We start from the raw sequence: 12719 nt of genomic DNA on the forward strand, positions 1-12719 counted from the left end.
TCTTACAGGAAATAGCAGGGGAAGTTGTCCTCCCTAAGGAATGGGGAAGGTACTGTCCCTCTGTGAAGGGAGAACTAATGTTTTCAATGAGTAGCTGTAATTAGGCATTGAGGAATTTAATTTTTATGAATGCCTGATACAGAGGAAACTTCCAATTACCATAATTCTGATGCATTTGTAAAAGATTTGTTTCCTGAAGGTATAATATCTAAGCAGTTTTCCACTGCCATAGTTGACTATGAGTATGAATGAGGATGTGTGTGTACTGTCTGTATTTTAGGTTTAAAGATAAACTTTGTAATTTGAAAAAAATCGAATCTGAAAAGAGAAATTATTTTCAAGTTCAGGAACAAACACTTTACAACTGTCCAAAACCTAGCTTATCACTGGTCCTGTCTGCACTTTTGGAAGCCACTGCACACAGTTAAAATACCTGCACTGGGCTATCAGATGAAAGTCTGTTCTCTGCTTTGTTTCCATTGTTTTGGTTTTTTTTTTGTCTTTCTATCACTAAGATACTGTGTGCTGTGAATGCACAAAGTGAGACATTTAGCAGGCAAGTCAGCTGGATGCCAGAAATTAAATTCCTCCCACTTTGTACTGAGCTATCCCAGCAGTGCCCTGTTTTACAGGACAGATCCAGATCATTAGTGTCACCATACCCAGTGCCCTCACCCTCTCATTCTGCCCAGTGAGCTGCAGTACCATAACTGCCTTGGATTTACCCCAGTATATTAAATTCTTGCCTATTTTGGGAAGTTCAGAACTAGGCACAGTACTCAGTGTGGTCTCATAAGAGAAGAGTAGATGGAATTAATCACATCCATTGACCTGCTGCCCACAGTCCTGCTTGGAGAGGAGAATGCTGGTACTCTTCATTGCCACGGGGACACACTGCTGACTCCATTCAGCTTTCTTCCCCAGGACCTCCAGGTCTTTTTTTGCAGAGGTCTTTTTCAGCCTTTTGGTTTCCACTCTGTGTGGTTGGATGGGATTACTGTGTACTGGCTGCTTTTGTCACTGGTGAGCTTCATAGGATTTCTGACAGATTCTGTTTTCAGCCTGTCAAAGTCACTTAAATGGTAATTCTAACCAGTATTCACAGAAGGAGTAGCACATAATTTGGACCAAAAATTATAACTGCATATTAATTTAAAAACATAAAAATTTCCATGCTGCGATGTCCAATATTTTATCTCTGGCCATGGTCATGAAAGAAAACTACCATAAACCAAGAAAATTTAAAATTATCTGTGCTCTTCTGTGAGATACTGTCTCTATCAAATCAGTGGTTTAGGAACCTCTTAATTTGATACTTGCATTTAAACCTTTTCTCCTCAATAGCAGGAACAGAACTGACTCAATTTATATTTTTTGCTGACATACCTCATTAATTCATAATGGTGGATGATGATGGATTGCGCAAAGAAATTTTCTTATTGTTTAATTTAAGCTTGCTTCCTCAAAATGTTTTTGTTATACTTCTTTGTACAGAGAAATTGGAAAAATTAATCCACATTTCAGCTCATGCACCATTTGTGCTTCTCCAGTCCCAGCCTAGTTCCCCTTTTCTTTTAGAGCAGAATGTGTTGAAATGTTTTCTCTTTTGTTCTTCAATGCTTTCCTTGCAGTTTCTAACATCAGACTGGCATTTTTGACTGTTGCTGTGCAATGAGCTGGCATTTTTGTATAGCCCTATCCAGGAACTTTAACGTTTCTTCCTGGTGTGACAATAGGTGATCAACCAATAAGTGTGTACTTTATTTTCCCCTCTTTGTGTTTACTGGCATTGAGTTTCGCCTGCCATTCTTCTGCCCTGCTGCATGCAGGATACTTCTGCATCTCTCTGCAGTTTGCTTTACTTTAGCTCGCTCTGAGCAAGGGAAGGGTGTGCTACAGCAAAGCCTTTAGAGGCAAAAATTGGTTTGATTGAAAGTAATTTCATTTAAAATCACAGTCTGAAAAGATTTTTATCCTGAACCATAGCTTCTTACTCACAGCTGCATTCCATGGCCTCCCTGTACACAGCTCCTATGTGAGTTTTGGCTTTGTAGGGTGATGGAATTGAAACATAACATAACCTGCCTGTTTTTCCTGTTTTTCTGAAGGCTGAAACCTTCTTCCTTACCTGGATTCAACCTGTTTCCAGCACCTGCTGTTGACTTTGGTCTGTTCCTTTGTCATTAAATACATGCATGGTCTCTTAGCATCAACTTCACTCGTGAGGCATCTGATGGCTCCCACAGCCAAGGGTGGCTGGAGCAGGGAAACTTCCATCCTCCCCTTCCTGCATTTCTACATTGCTAGTGCTGCAGCACACTTAAGCGAAGTTCTGTTCAACAAAACTGACTTGAAATCCAGTTTGTGCTCCTGGAGTGGCCCTCAACTACCAGCTTTCATAATACACGTTTCTTTAGCTCTGTGCTGAGAAAGGAAAAAAACCCCAGGCAGTCATCACAGGTATCTGCTACTTTATATTGTGTTACACATTAGCAGCAGAGCTATTTACCTCCAAGAACTCCAGTCCTGCAAAATGTTACATAAATACATTTAAATATGCAAAATACTACATACATGTGAATATATGTAAAATGTTAAGTGTAAAAAAGTTTATATGCACACATATAGAAATGAACAATCAGATTCAAAAGAGCAGTTTGAAACACAACAAAGAAGAAAATATGTGTGCGTGGTGTAATGAGACAGAATTTCAAAGCACTTTGGTCTTTCAGTTCCTTTAATTTTAACAGGACATACAGAATGATAGAAAGTAGAAACTTGATCATAAAAGTTAATGGTGACTTTGCAATACTTTGTATGTTCTACATGGAGCCCTTTTATATTTATTACTTTAGATTAGCACCTGAATGGTGAAATGTAAACTGCTAATATTTCCAGCTGCTTTTACACCAGTGTTACAATTTGAAAATCATCATTTAAAAAATGGTACACATTTGCTGAGTGGACTCTGGATCCCAGTCTCAGCCCACCATTTTTTGATATCCACAACCAAAAATGTTTAGTCAATGCTTGTGGGGAAAAAATCACAATAAAATAAGAGTTGCTTTCCATGTTATCTCTATGTCCCTTTTTTAAAAGTCAGTTTACCTAAAAGAAGTTTTTTTATATGCATAAATCCTTAGTACATTTTGCATATCCTTCATAAAATGTTTATATGTTTTCAGGAAAATTGTATGCGTCATTCAAAAAAAATAAAATCCCCATCTGGATGGATTTGACAAAGTATTTTATTCTCTTCCATTTTCATCTCAGGTTCAATGTCTTTTGCATTTTTAATTTAAAAAAAATTAAAATACTAACATTATCCTTTCAAATATTACCTAATCTTTCACATATGAATTGTGTTTTCTCTTACAGAAGTTAGATTCTACCAGGGGGCATTAAAACGTAGCACACAAATTTTCTTGTCTTGAATTAATTCATGCTTAAGCTCTGGGTTTGCATAAATTATATCTAGAAACCATACACCACCAAATCATTGGTGTTAAGTATCTGGAATTTATATGGATGCCAATGAAAACTCTTACATTCCTGTCTGCCCAAGAGAAGGATCAGGCCATCAGTTTGGAAACCATGGTCACTTACTGCACTTTATGCCACATTTCACATTTCGGCTCTGGGTTTACAAAGGTGTTTGTGTTGTATTTCACTCTCAAAAACGGAAGGTGCGAAGGAAAGTGCATTGGTGAGGATCACAGGAAGAAAAGCAAAAATATTCATTGTTTTTCTCTCATTTACTTAAAAGGCAATGCTTCTGGTATTATTCAGCAGTCTTTGGCTTGCTTCCCCCTTATAATGATATCTGTTTCCCATTGTTAAAGATTCTTCTTCCAGACTAGTCTATTATTTCTGGAATTTGTAGAAAGGTTAGTGAGTCTCTAGAGTTGTGATTATTTTTTCTAGCTGACATTTATTGATCTCATTACCTTCATGCTCATATTTCAAAAAACTTTTTTTACATTTTGTTACCATTTCAAAGATGACAGAAATGCTGCAGTGCTCACTGTATTAGAACTGTATGTAATTAAAATTTGTACTCTGTGTTTCATCAGAAATTCACTGCCAAACCTCAGCATGTGTTGTTTACAAATTAGATTGTTATAATTAGAACACCAAATGACTGCAAAAATAGAGATTGAATTTATATTTGAAACAAACATCTATTTTACTTCTGCACAGAAAACTGTGACATTTTTGACCATAAGCAAGTTGCTAGATACCATACTTTGGAGAAATCAGATGACATCCATACCTCTGCAGGTGCCAGCAAGCCCCTGAGACAGTTTAGGAGATATCATGGGGGAAGAAGGACACATGCAATTCTTTTGCTAGCTTTTTACAAAGGAGTGAACTTAACCTTTTGATTTTACTGCATATTTCCTTTCTCTATTATTAATTATCACTGAAATTAATGTGATTACATCAATATTAGCAATTTTAAGATACAGAGAAATTTTGCTACTACTTGGATGGATTTTACAGAATTCTTGAAATATTTAAACTTATTAAGGAACAAAAATAGGCCATAACACACTCAAAAACTTCTTAGTATTTGTGTATTTTAGAGAAAGTATGTAGGCGTCAGTCTTAAAAAGTACTGTTGCTTCATAGATACCTAATGACATGAGGGACTCCTGAGTTCCAGAGGATTCCAGCTGACAAATGCTGTCAGTTTGAAATTTCTTCTGCACCTTTCATATAATTTTTAGAGCCTTTTTAAAAGGTTGCCTGCTGAAGTATTAATGTGGGCAGATGATGAAATACTGGCAACAGGATATATACAGGATATATACTAACTGTCTTGTGGCAGTGCATGATAAATACTTCCATGCAAGCATGAAGATCTGAGATACCTTAGGTAGTACAGTGGTTTAATGGGTGAGAACAGCTCAGACTCAAGTTCTGTACTGCTTTGCTGAAGACTGTTAAAACACTTCCCTGTCACTAAGCTCCCTAAAATAATAGAATAAATTGTCACTTTGCTGAAGTGGTAAAAAAGAAAAACAGCACGGGAAATAAGTTGTTATAGGTGTTGACATTTAAAGCATTTAAATATCTGTATTATTCCATTAATATATGGGCACTAGACACATTTATATATCTACAAAATAATCCATATGTAATATAGATAAAATTTATATGTTTTATAGATATATATAAATATATATATAACCCCAATGTATTCATGTGTGTATATATATATATATATATATACACCCAATGTATTTATATACATATATAAAACAATGTATTTTATTGCTGCAGTTCAGTAGAACTTATATCTATTTATTTCTTAGCAAGCAGAACTTATATATATTTTTAATTTTTATGAAGTTATGCCAATGTGCTGCCATCTTCTTTTATTTTTTTGTATCTGGAATGGCTTAGTGAACTACCATATTAAGTGGCCCTCTACATGGAGAAGATCGTTGTAGTTACTTGCCACTTACTTCTTATTATCAGAATGTTTAGAGCTCCCAGATCACTGATCTTCATCCAACTTCTCTGACATCTCATAATTCCTCCTTGACTCTCTTTTCCCAAGGAAAAGGGAATTCTCTTTTACTTCGTAAAAAGCAATATGAGTTTTCCTCTTGAAAAATATGACTTAAGAGTCCTTTGTAAACTCTACATGATCTTATGCCAATTGATAGATTTCAAAGGCTGAAGATGGAGCCAGATTAAAAAGTAACACGTATGTGTTGACAGTCTCTCTGGGTGACTTATGGCAATGTTAGCGCCAGACAAAAAGGGTGACAGCAACCTGCCCAGCTGGAATTGTCTGTGGATATCACTGAGGTGTTGTGAATTTGTACACAGCAGGTCAAGCATGTAAGAATGTTACTTGTGGAAGTGCAAGAAAAATACTTTTGCAGACAGTACTGGGAGTAAGGAGATGTGAATGGAAATAACCACTTGATGGAAGCTGCCTTCATCATTCCTTTGCAATGAGCATCCTCTCCTGTTTCTAGGCTGCTTCATTACTGTTGCCCTTGGAATTAAATGAGTTGAAAAAGGGATTGATGGCTGTGGTTATATTAGTTATTAAAACTAATGTATCTATGGCTGAAGCATATGCTAGCAGCCCCACTGGCTGTGGATGTCATGGGTACCTATGGAGAGTTTAGGCAGTACTTTCTATCACTTTACATTATTTGAAAAACAATTCAAGATACCTGTTTTTCAGTTAATATTAAATTCTGATCCCTAATAACAAAAACGCAGTAACTTTACTCACCTTTTAGATTTTAAAGCCACTAGCACATACAGTGCTAACCTCAGGAGATCAGTCTGTTAACCATCAACAAGCAACAGAAACCACAAATGACCTGTCTTGTAGATGTCTAGCAGTTAATTAAAAGTTTTGATAGGATTCAGCAGAAAAAAAATCTAACAAAACTACAAGATTGGAAATGCAAACCATATTTTTCCTTTAGAAAGAGATTGATGTATTAAATATTTATACAAATATAATAAATTGGCAAGTGTATGAACACACTGTTACATCTTCATCTCTTCCATATATCATCTGCCTGAAGAAAAGGATTTGTTACCAAAACAGAATTGGTGTTCTGCTATATAATTTTCATAACAGTAGCTACTTGTCATTATTCTTTCTATATCCATCCATATCCATCCTAATATAGGTGAAGATTATAGCTAACAATAAGAATAAACCAATGGATACTATTTCTGAATAGACAATGGAACATATATTTACATAACTGGACACATACTTTGGAGATACTGAGCTTTTGTTAATTCAGGGTAAAGTCCTATTTGCGTAACTGATCTATGGATTTAAGTGAATGGCATGTCCAGCAACCTTCTGAAAATAATAGATTTATTGCATATTTTAACTGATTATGAAATTAGCAGTTTTCCTGATAGCCTAGTACTAGTAATACTTAACATTCTTCTTTATGACTGTAGTGACAGTATTGAGTAATTATCACAATAACTCCAAAGGAAACAATATATTGTTTTTTTAATGATAGAGAAAGTAATAGAGGGGCTGCTGAATGTCACATAAAGGGTGTATCTAAGTAAAGTCAGAGTAAGGATGAATCATGAGTGAGAATGAGATTCTTGTTCAACTATATGACTTTCTTAAAACCAGTGGTGCATGAGCCTATAGGGAAAGTAGGGCATGATTTACTGCTCTTCACTGATGTAGACACACACACTTTGGTTTGACCACCATGCTGTATTTGCTGGCTTCAGAATTAATAGCAAGCTGTAGACTATAAAGTAACTGCTCAGGACTTAAGATGTTCCAAAAAGCTCCATCCAAAGTAAAATGGTGTCCATTGATTCTGCACAGACTAGAGAGCAGAATAATTTAACCATCAATGCTTTAAGCATATAAACTTTGACAGATTCAACTTCTGTGCAACAGAATGCTGCTTACATAAGTGATTTGAAGGACAAATGTAACTATTTAGGTTAAAATAATCAGTCTGGGATTAAAGATGTTTGGATAAGCAGTGTTACGATTACTTCAAATGGAATAAAATAGGAAAAGACCAAAATACCCTAAATGAATTGATGAAATAAAGACAGATACAGAGAAGATTTTTTTATTACTTATTTCAGGAAAAAATATAATTGTTGTATTTTAAGATTCTGGGGGAAAAAAAGAACAGAGGTTCGAAGCTGCCATTTCACTGAAAACAAAACAAAGCTTTATGCAGACCAGCTTACCTTGTATTATTTACATCCACCAGAATGAAACTTCACAAAACATTCCCAAAATATGGTTCACTAAGAAAAATAAATGAAATATTCGGACTAAAATTTATTCATGTGATCCACAGAAATGTTGACTATTTCTAATACATGGTTCTAACTTTCAAACAATTGACTCTTTTGGGATATTAAATTATTTGTTAAAGTAGAATAACAGGACAACTAATGTAATCATATATTTAAGGTTATTTAGCATATATCAACATGCTTAACAGTTGAAAGTTTCTGAAGAAACTCTGATTCTGTCAACCTCAAAAAGTGTCACTGGTTTCAGTGGGGCAGGAGTTCATTTTTCATGTGAATCCAGAGGAATTAGCTGTAGCTACGGACCACTAGAATGGAGAGGAGTGAGAGGCTGGATGTATGGTTTAGGGAAACAGAGTAAAGGGAAATTTAGTTTAGACCAAAGACCTGGACATATATTTCCAGGGCTTAATTGACAGCTTTAAAATTTCCTTATGTCCGAATATACTGTAACACTACTAAAACCTTTCTGTTATATCTCAGGAACCTCATTGTGTGTTCTCACACCTGAATTGCCTTGCCAAGATTTTGATTTCCCCCTCTTCCTTCCCTCCCTCTCTACTGTGGGGAAGACCTGTAAAAATCACATCCGTATTAGAGTATGTTTTTACTGCAGGGTTAATTTGGGTTCTTCTACATTCGAAAATGTGTTAACTTAAGTGAGAATAATCAGACTGTGAAACAGTACTCAAGCTGTGTGTCTACACACCTTCTGTCCTTGTTTGCTTGTGAAAGTAAAATTTCTAGAGGTGTAGTGCCAGAAGACGTTTTACATGCACTCTGAATTTTCTCATATCTGGAGGCATGGGGAAGGTTGTCTTTGTTCTTTCTAGGCACACCAAAAGGATTGTGGAAAACATTTTTAGAACTCAGGCCCTTAAGCAGATCTAGCCTGTAACCACAGTGAGGAATGCTTAGGTTAGCAGCTGGCAAATCAAACTAACTGTAGTGTTTAATCTATACAGCAGAGAATATCAGTTTAATGGACTATGTGTGCAGGTAGAACTCAGATCAGGAGCAACACTTGAATTACAATTTAAATAAAATTCACAAGGCAGACAAGGTTTTATGGTATCTCTACATAGTACTGTCTAACGCTGCAAAGAAACATATGAATTCACCATTAAAATGAATATGAGTGCATTAATATAGTTTTGATGGTCAGAGAATATTTATATCAGAACTGGCATCCTCATATCTAGGATGGATATTTAATTTAGACACCGCATTGTGCAATAAGGACAATCCCTACAAAGAATAATTAGAAAATGCTTAGGGAGTTTTTTGGGGAGGGCACAATAAATGCTAAGTAATCTTTATTAATAATAAAAAAAGTTTGTAAACTGAGAGGATAGATGAACTGGAGAACCTTTCATTATTCTAATCATCATCTCCTACTGACAGCTGGCCTGCTTCTCTTACTTCCTTGCATCTTGAAAAGTCACTAACACTTCTGCAAAGAAAGCATAATGTTCTGAAAGGTAGTATTTTACATCCACTGTGCTCAGCTGAAAATTACTTTATGAGATCTAAGGTAGTGAAGGATTGGACCCAGATGAAAGTACTAATAGTTAAGGCTCATATTTCTACATGACCTGTGATGAAAGACAAGAAGGTGCTGCATCTCCAGAGACTTTGGGGAATGTTCGGGAAGTGATATAATTAATAACTAACTGTTCAATTTGATGACACTTAATCTCATTTTCTCAGGCTTGCGTCCTACAGATTATTTATAAATTAGATTGGTGGTCATAGTAACTATTCCCCTGAGTTTGCAAAGTGAAGGGAGCCCAAAATGACTTCTACTTTTCACAGCAGGGTCAATTGAGCACATCATCCTCCTCAGCAGGATAAAATGAATACGGTGCAGTCTACTCAGGGGAAAATAAATTCTGTTTCTCACAATACTAGTAAATGAGCTGGGGAAGACTCTGTAAGTTTAAGGAGGAAAGTAGTGTCCTTTAAATCTACAGCAAAGCCCCTGCACCATTTCAGCTTGTGCTGAACCTCCTCTGCAGGTGACATGGCCAGTCTGACCACAGGGCTGCAACACACCATCATGCATCTCCCTATGCACATGGCCTGGGTCCTTTGCACCCTCTCCCTCACCTTGTAACAGAGCATCAGTAGCCTCATGGAGCAAAGGACTTTTCATGTCTCTTCACAGCAGAAAAGGAGCAGAGATCTCTATGCAAACTGTTGAGATGAGATGTAAATTCTCATTCAGTTTCTATTCTGAGAAACAACAGCTGCATCACAGAGAAGCAAAGTTTTTGGAAGTTCATTTCATTGCCAAAGAGAAAAGGTGCTTGTCTTTACTTCCAGATACATATTCAGTGCAGAGTCAGAAAGTTAAGCTGCAGACCAAAATTCAAAGTGAAGATAATACTTTTATCTTTAACAGGCTTGCAGAGGAATTATTTCAGGAAGAACTGAAAATATATATGCCAACAAGAATAAATTTCAAGTCACTCACATAGCTGTGACTTCTGTGACTTGTAGGAGGAAATTATAAAAGCTTCTTTTCACCACCAAATTAACAGTGGACTACTATTTTTTTTTATCAGTACAGTATCACAATTTCTCAAACTCCACTTTACAATGCAATTTCTTCCTTGAGAAAAGTCCTCCAGAGGTCTTTTACAGGCACTGTATTACTACCAGGCTTCAAAGCCTGATCTGTACTGATGCATGAGACTGTTTAATCTGTGATCCACAACACCCTTTGGCAAGGAGTCCCACAGCTCAACCTCATATAATGCAAAGAGCCAAGTCCTTTCATTTATTTTGCACCTCAATTTTACCAGCTTAATTTGACCCCCATCTAAATGTTTTTTTACATTGCAAAACACTGTATGATGGTTAACACATGGATGTTCATAATATATTACTTCCATCTTTGGTTATTCAAAATTCAGAATTATTATGTTTTCTTTATAACAGTGTTAATATATTTATTGATAAAATATATAATAATATATTTGACGATTTTTATATACATACATACATACATATACACACATGTAGTAAAACAATATGATATGTGAAACACTATACAATGCTGCATACTAGGAGTGTACAACACCAAGTTACATAAACAGTCAAAAAATAACATTTGATTTGTCATGGTCTCTTTATCAGTTTGGTGGATTGTGAGATTTTCCTTTTATTTTCATTAGGTTCATAGAAAAAAGCTCTTGAGAATCTAAAATTAGAATGATTGTGGCTTATCAGTTTCATTCATTAAATAACTGAAAGCATATGCTTTTACGAGATTAAGTGAAAAAAACTGAAACAATTCTTATCTACAGTTTAAAGTATTCTACTTCGAAGAAATGAATGATCTGCAGGTGACTACTAAGGCAGTGTGATTTATTGATTTATTCTATCGACTTAGCAAGCAGCAGAGCAGACATGATACTTGTGACCTGATGAGAAGAAACTGAGTCGGCACAAGTGGGTCCGAAGTACCTCGCACCTCCGTCTTGCACAAGGGGAGAGGAACAACCTGTTCCAGCTATTTACTGGGGGAAGATTTTCATACCTGCGATTCTGTGTAAATCGTTGAGGTGGTAAATGACGCCACGCACCTCAATTCACGCGCTTTCAGGGGGGAGGATGGAGACAAGTCCAGGCAGCCCGGTAGCGGCACACAGCCCCGCCGCAGTCCGGGGCCAGCCCGGGCACCGCGCCTGGATGCCGAGTGTTCGCGGCGTCCACGTCCCCTGCCCGGGACAGCCCACGGGACAGCGGAGTGGAAGGAGGGCGAGGTGATGCCAGGGACAGGTGGAAGCGCAGCCAGAGGCGGGCGGGGAAGGGACGTTACCTGCCGACAGCGAGGACGGGAAAGTTGGGCGAAGAGAAGGCGGGCGGTCAGAGCACCGCGATGCTGCCGGCCGCTCCGCCCGGGGCTGCGGCGTCGCTCCCCTCCCCGAGGCGGCGAGGGGCAATGTCCTCCCGCCCGCCGCCGCCCCCGCTCCGACCCTACCCCTCCTCCGCCCCCCTCGCACCGCCTCCCCCCCCCGGCGAGGTGAGGCGAGGCGCAGCGCCGACTGCGGCGGCCGCTCGGGAGGAGCGGGGCGGCGGGCACCGTGCGCGGCTGCATCCACCGCCCAGCCCGGCGCTGGGGACAGCCATGGGGAGCAGCCGCCGCTCCAGCTGCCGCGGAGAAACTCCCCTCCGGATGTCGGCTGCGGGTGGCCTGGTCTGAGCAGGAGGGGGAGGAGGGAGAGGAGGAAGGGCCGTAGCAGCGGCGGACTGTGCAAGTTGCTCTCTGCCCTTCTTCTCCCCGGCCCGTCTCCCACCCGCGGAGCAGCATGCGGACTGGCCTCCGCGCTTTCTCAGATGTGCTCCGGCTGCCGCCGCCTTCAGTGCATCCTGCTGCTGGCAGCGCTCACCCGGGCGCTGGATGAGACGGGAGCAGGGAGATCGCTGCTGCGGTTCCGCCCGCTCCTTCATGCGGGCTCCTGCTCCGGCGGAGGTCGCACCGCCGCCGCGGAGGAGCCGGGCTGCGCTCCCAGCCCGCGCCCGCCCGCCCGCGGGGCCCGCATGGCGTGCTACCTGGTCATCAGCTCCCGGCACCTCAGCAACGGGCACTACCGCGGCATCAAAGGCGTCTTCAGGGGACCGCTCTGCAAGAAGGGCGCTCGCTCGCCGGTAACTGCCACCTCCTCGCCCCCTCCCTCACTTGCCCCCCGCACGGTAGGAGCGGTGCGGGCGGATGCCCACGCTGGGGGCGGCCGGCGCGGCTGCGGGGGGCGAGGGGCGTGGGCGCCGGCTCGGTCCCGCTCTGCGGGGCCCCGGTGTGGGCGCTGCCTCGCCGGGCGGCTCGGAAAAGTTTCTCCGTCGGCGGCCGCCTGCGAGTGGCCGCGGGGACGGGGCTGGGGGCGGTGCTGGCGTTCGGCATGGGGCGGGGGGGCTGCGGC

The 12719-nt window shown here is 40.1% G+C and overlaps 1 protein-coding gene across 2 annotated transcripts in view; it reads left to right on the top strand.

Annotated features, from left to right (window-relative positions):
- Positions 1–11601: 11601 nt before the first annotated feature.
- The window catches only part of ZNF804B (zinc finger protein 804B), a 225169-nt gene continuing 224051 nt past the window's right edge, over positions 11602–12719 (top strand). The window contains exon 1 of one of the 2 annotated variants that reach the window (XM_064409444.1): positions 11602–12495. In XM_064409444.1, coding sequence (XP_064265514.1) covers positions 12139–12495 — 357 coding nt within the window. In that variant the 5' untranslated portion in view covers positions 11602–12138. The remainder of the gene's footprint in view (positions 12496–12719) is intronic. The other variant, XM_064409452.1, reaches the window with a different exon arrangement.

Source organism: Passer domesticus, chromosome 1 (assembly GCF_036417665.1).
Source record: "Passer domesticus isolate bPasDom1 chromosome 1, bPasDom1.hap1, whole genome shotgun sequence".
NCBI classification, from domain to species: domain Eukaryota; kingdom Metazoa; phylum Chordata; class Aves; order Passeriformes; family Passeridae; genus Passer; species Passer domesticus.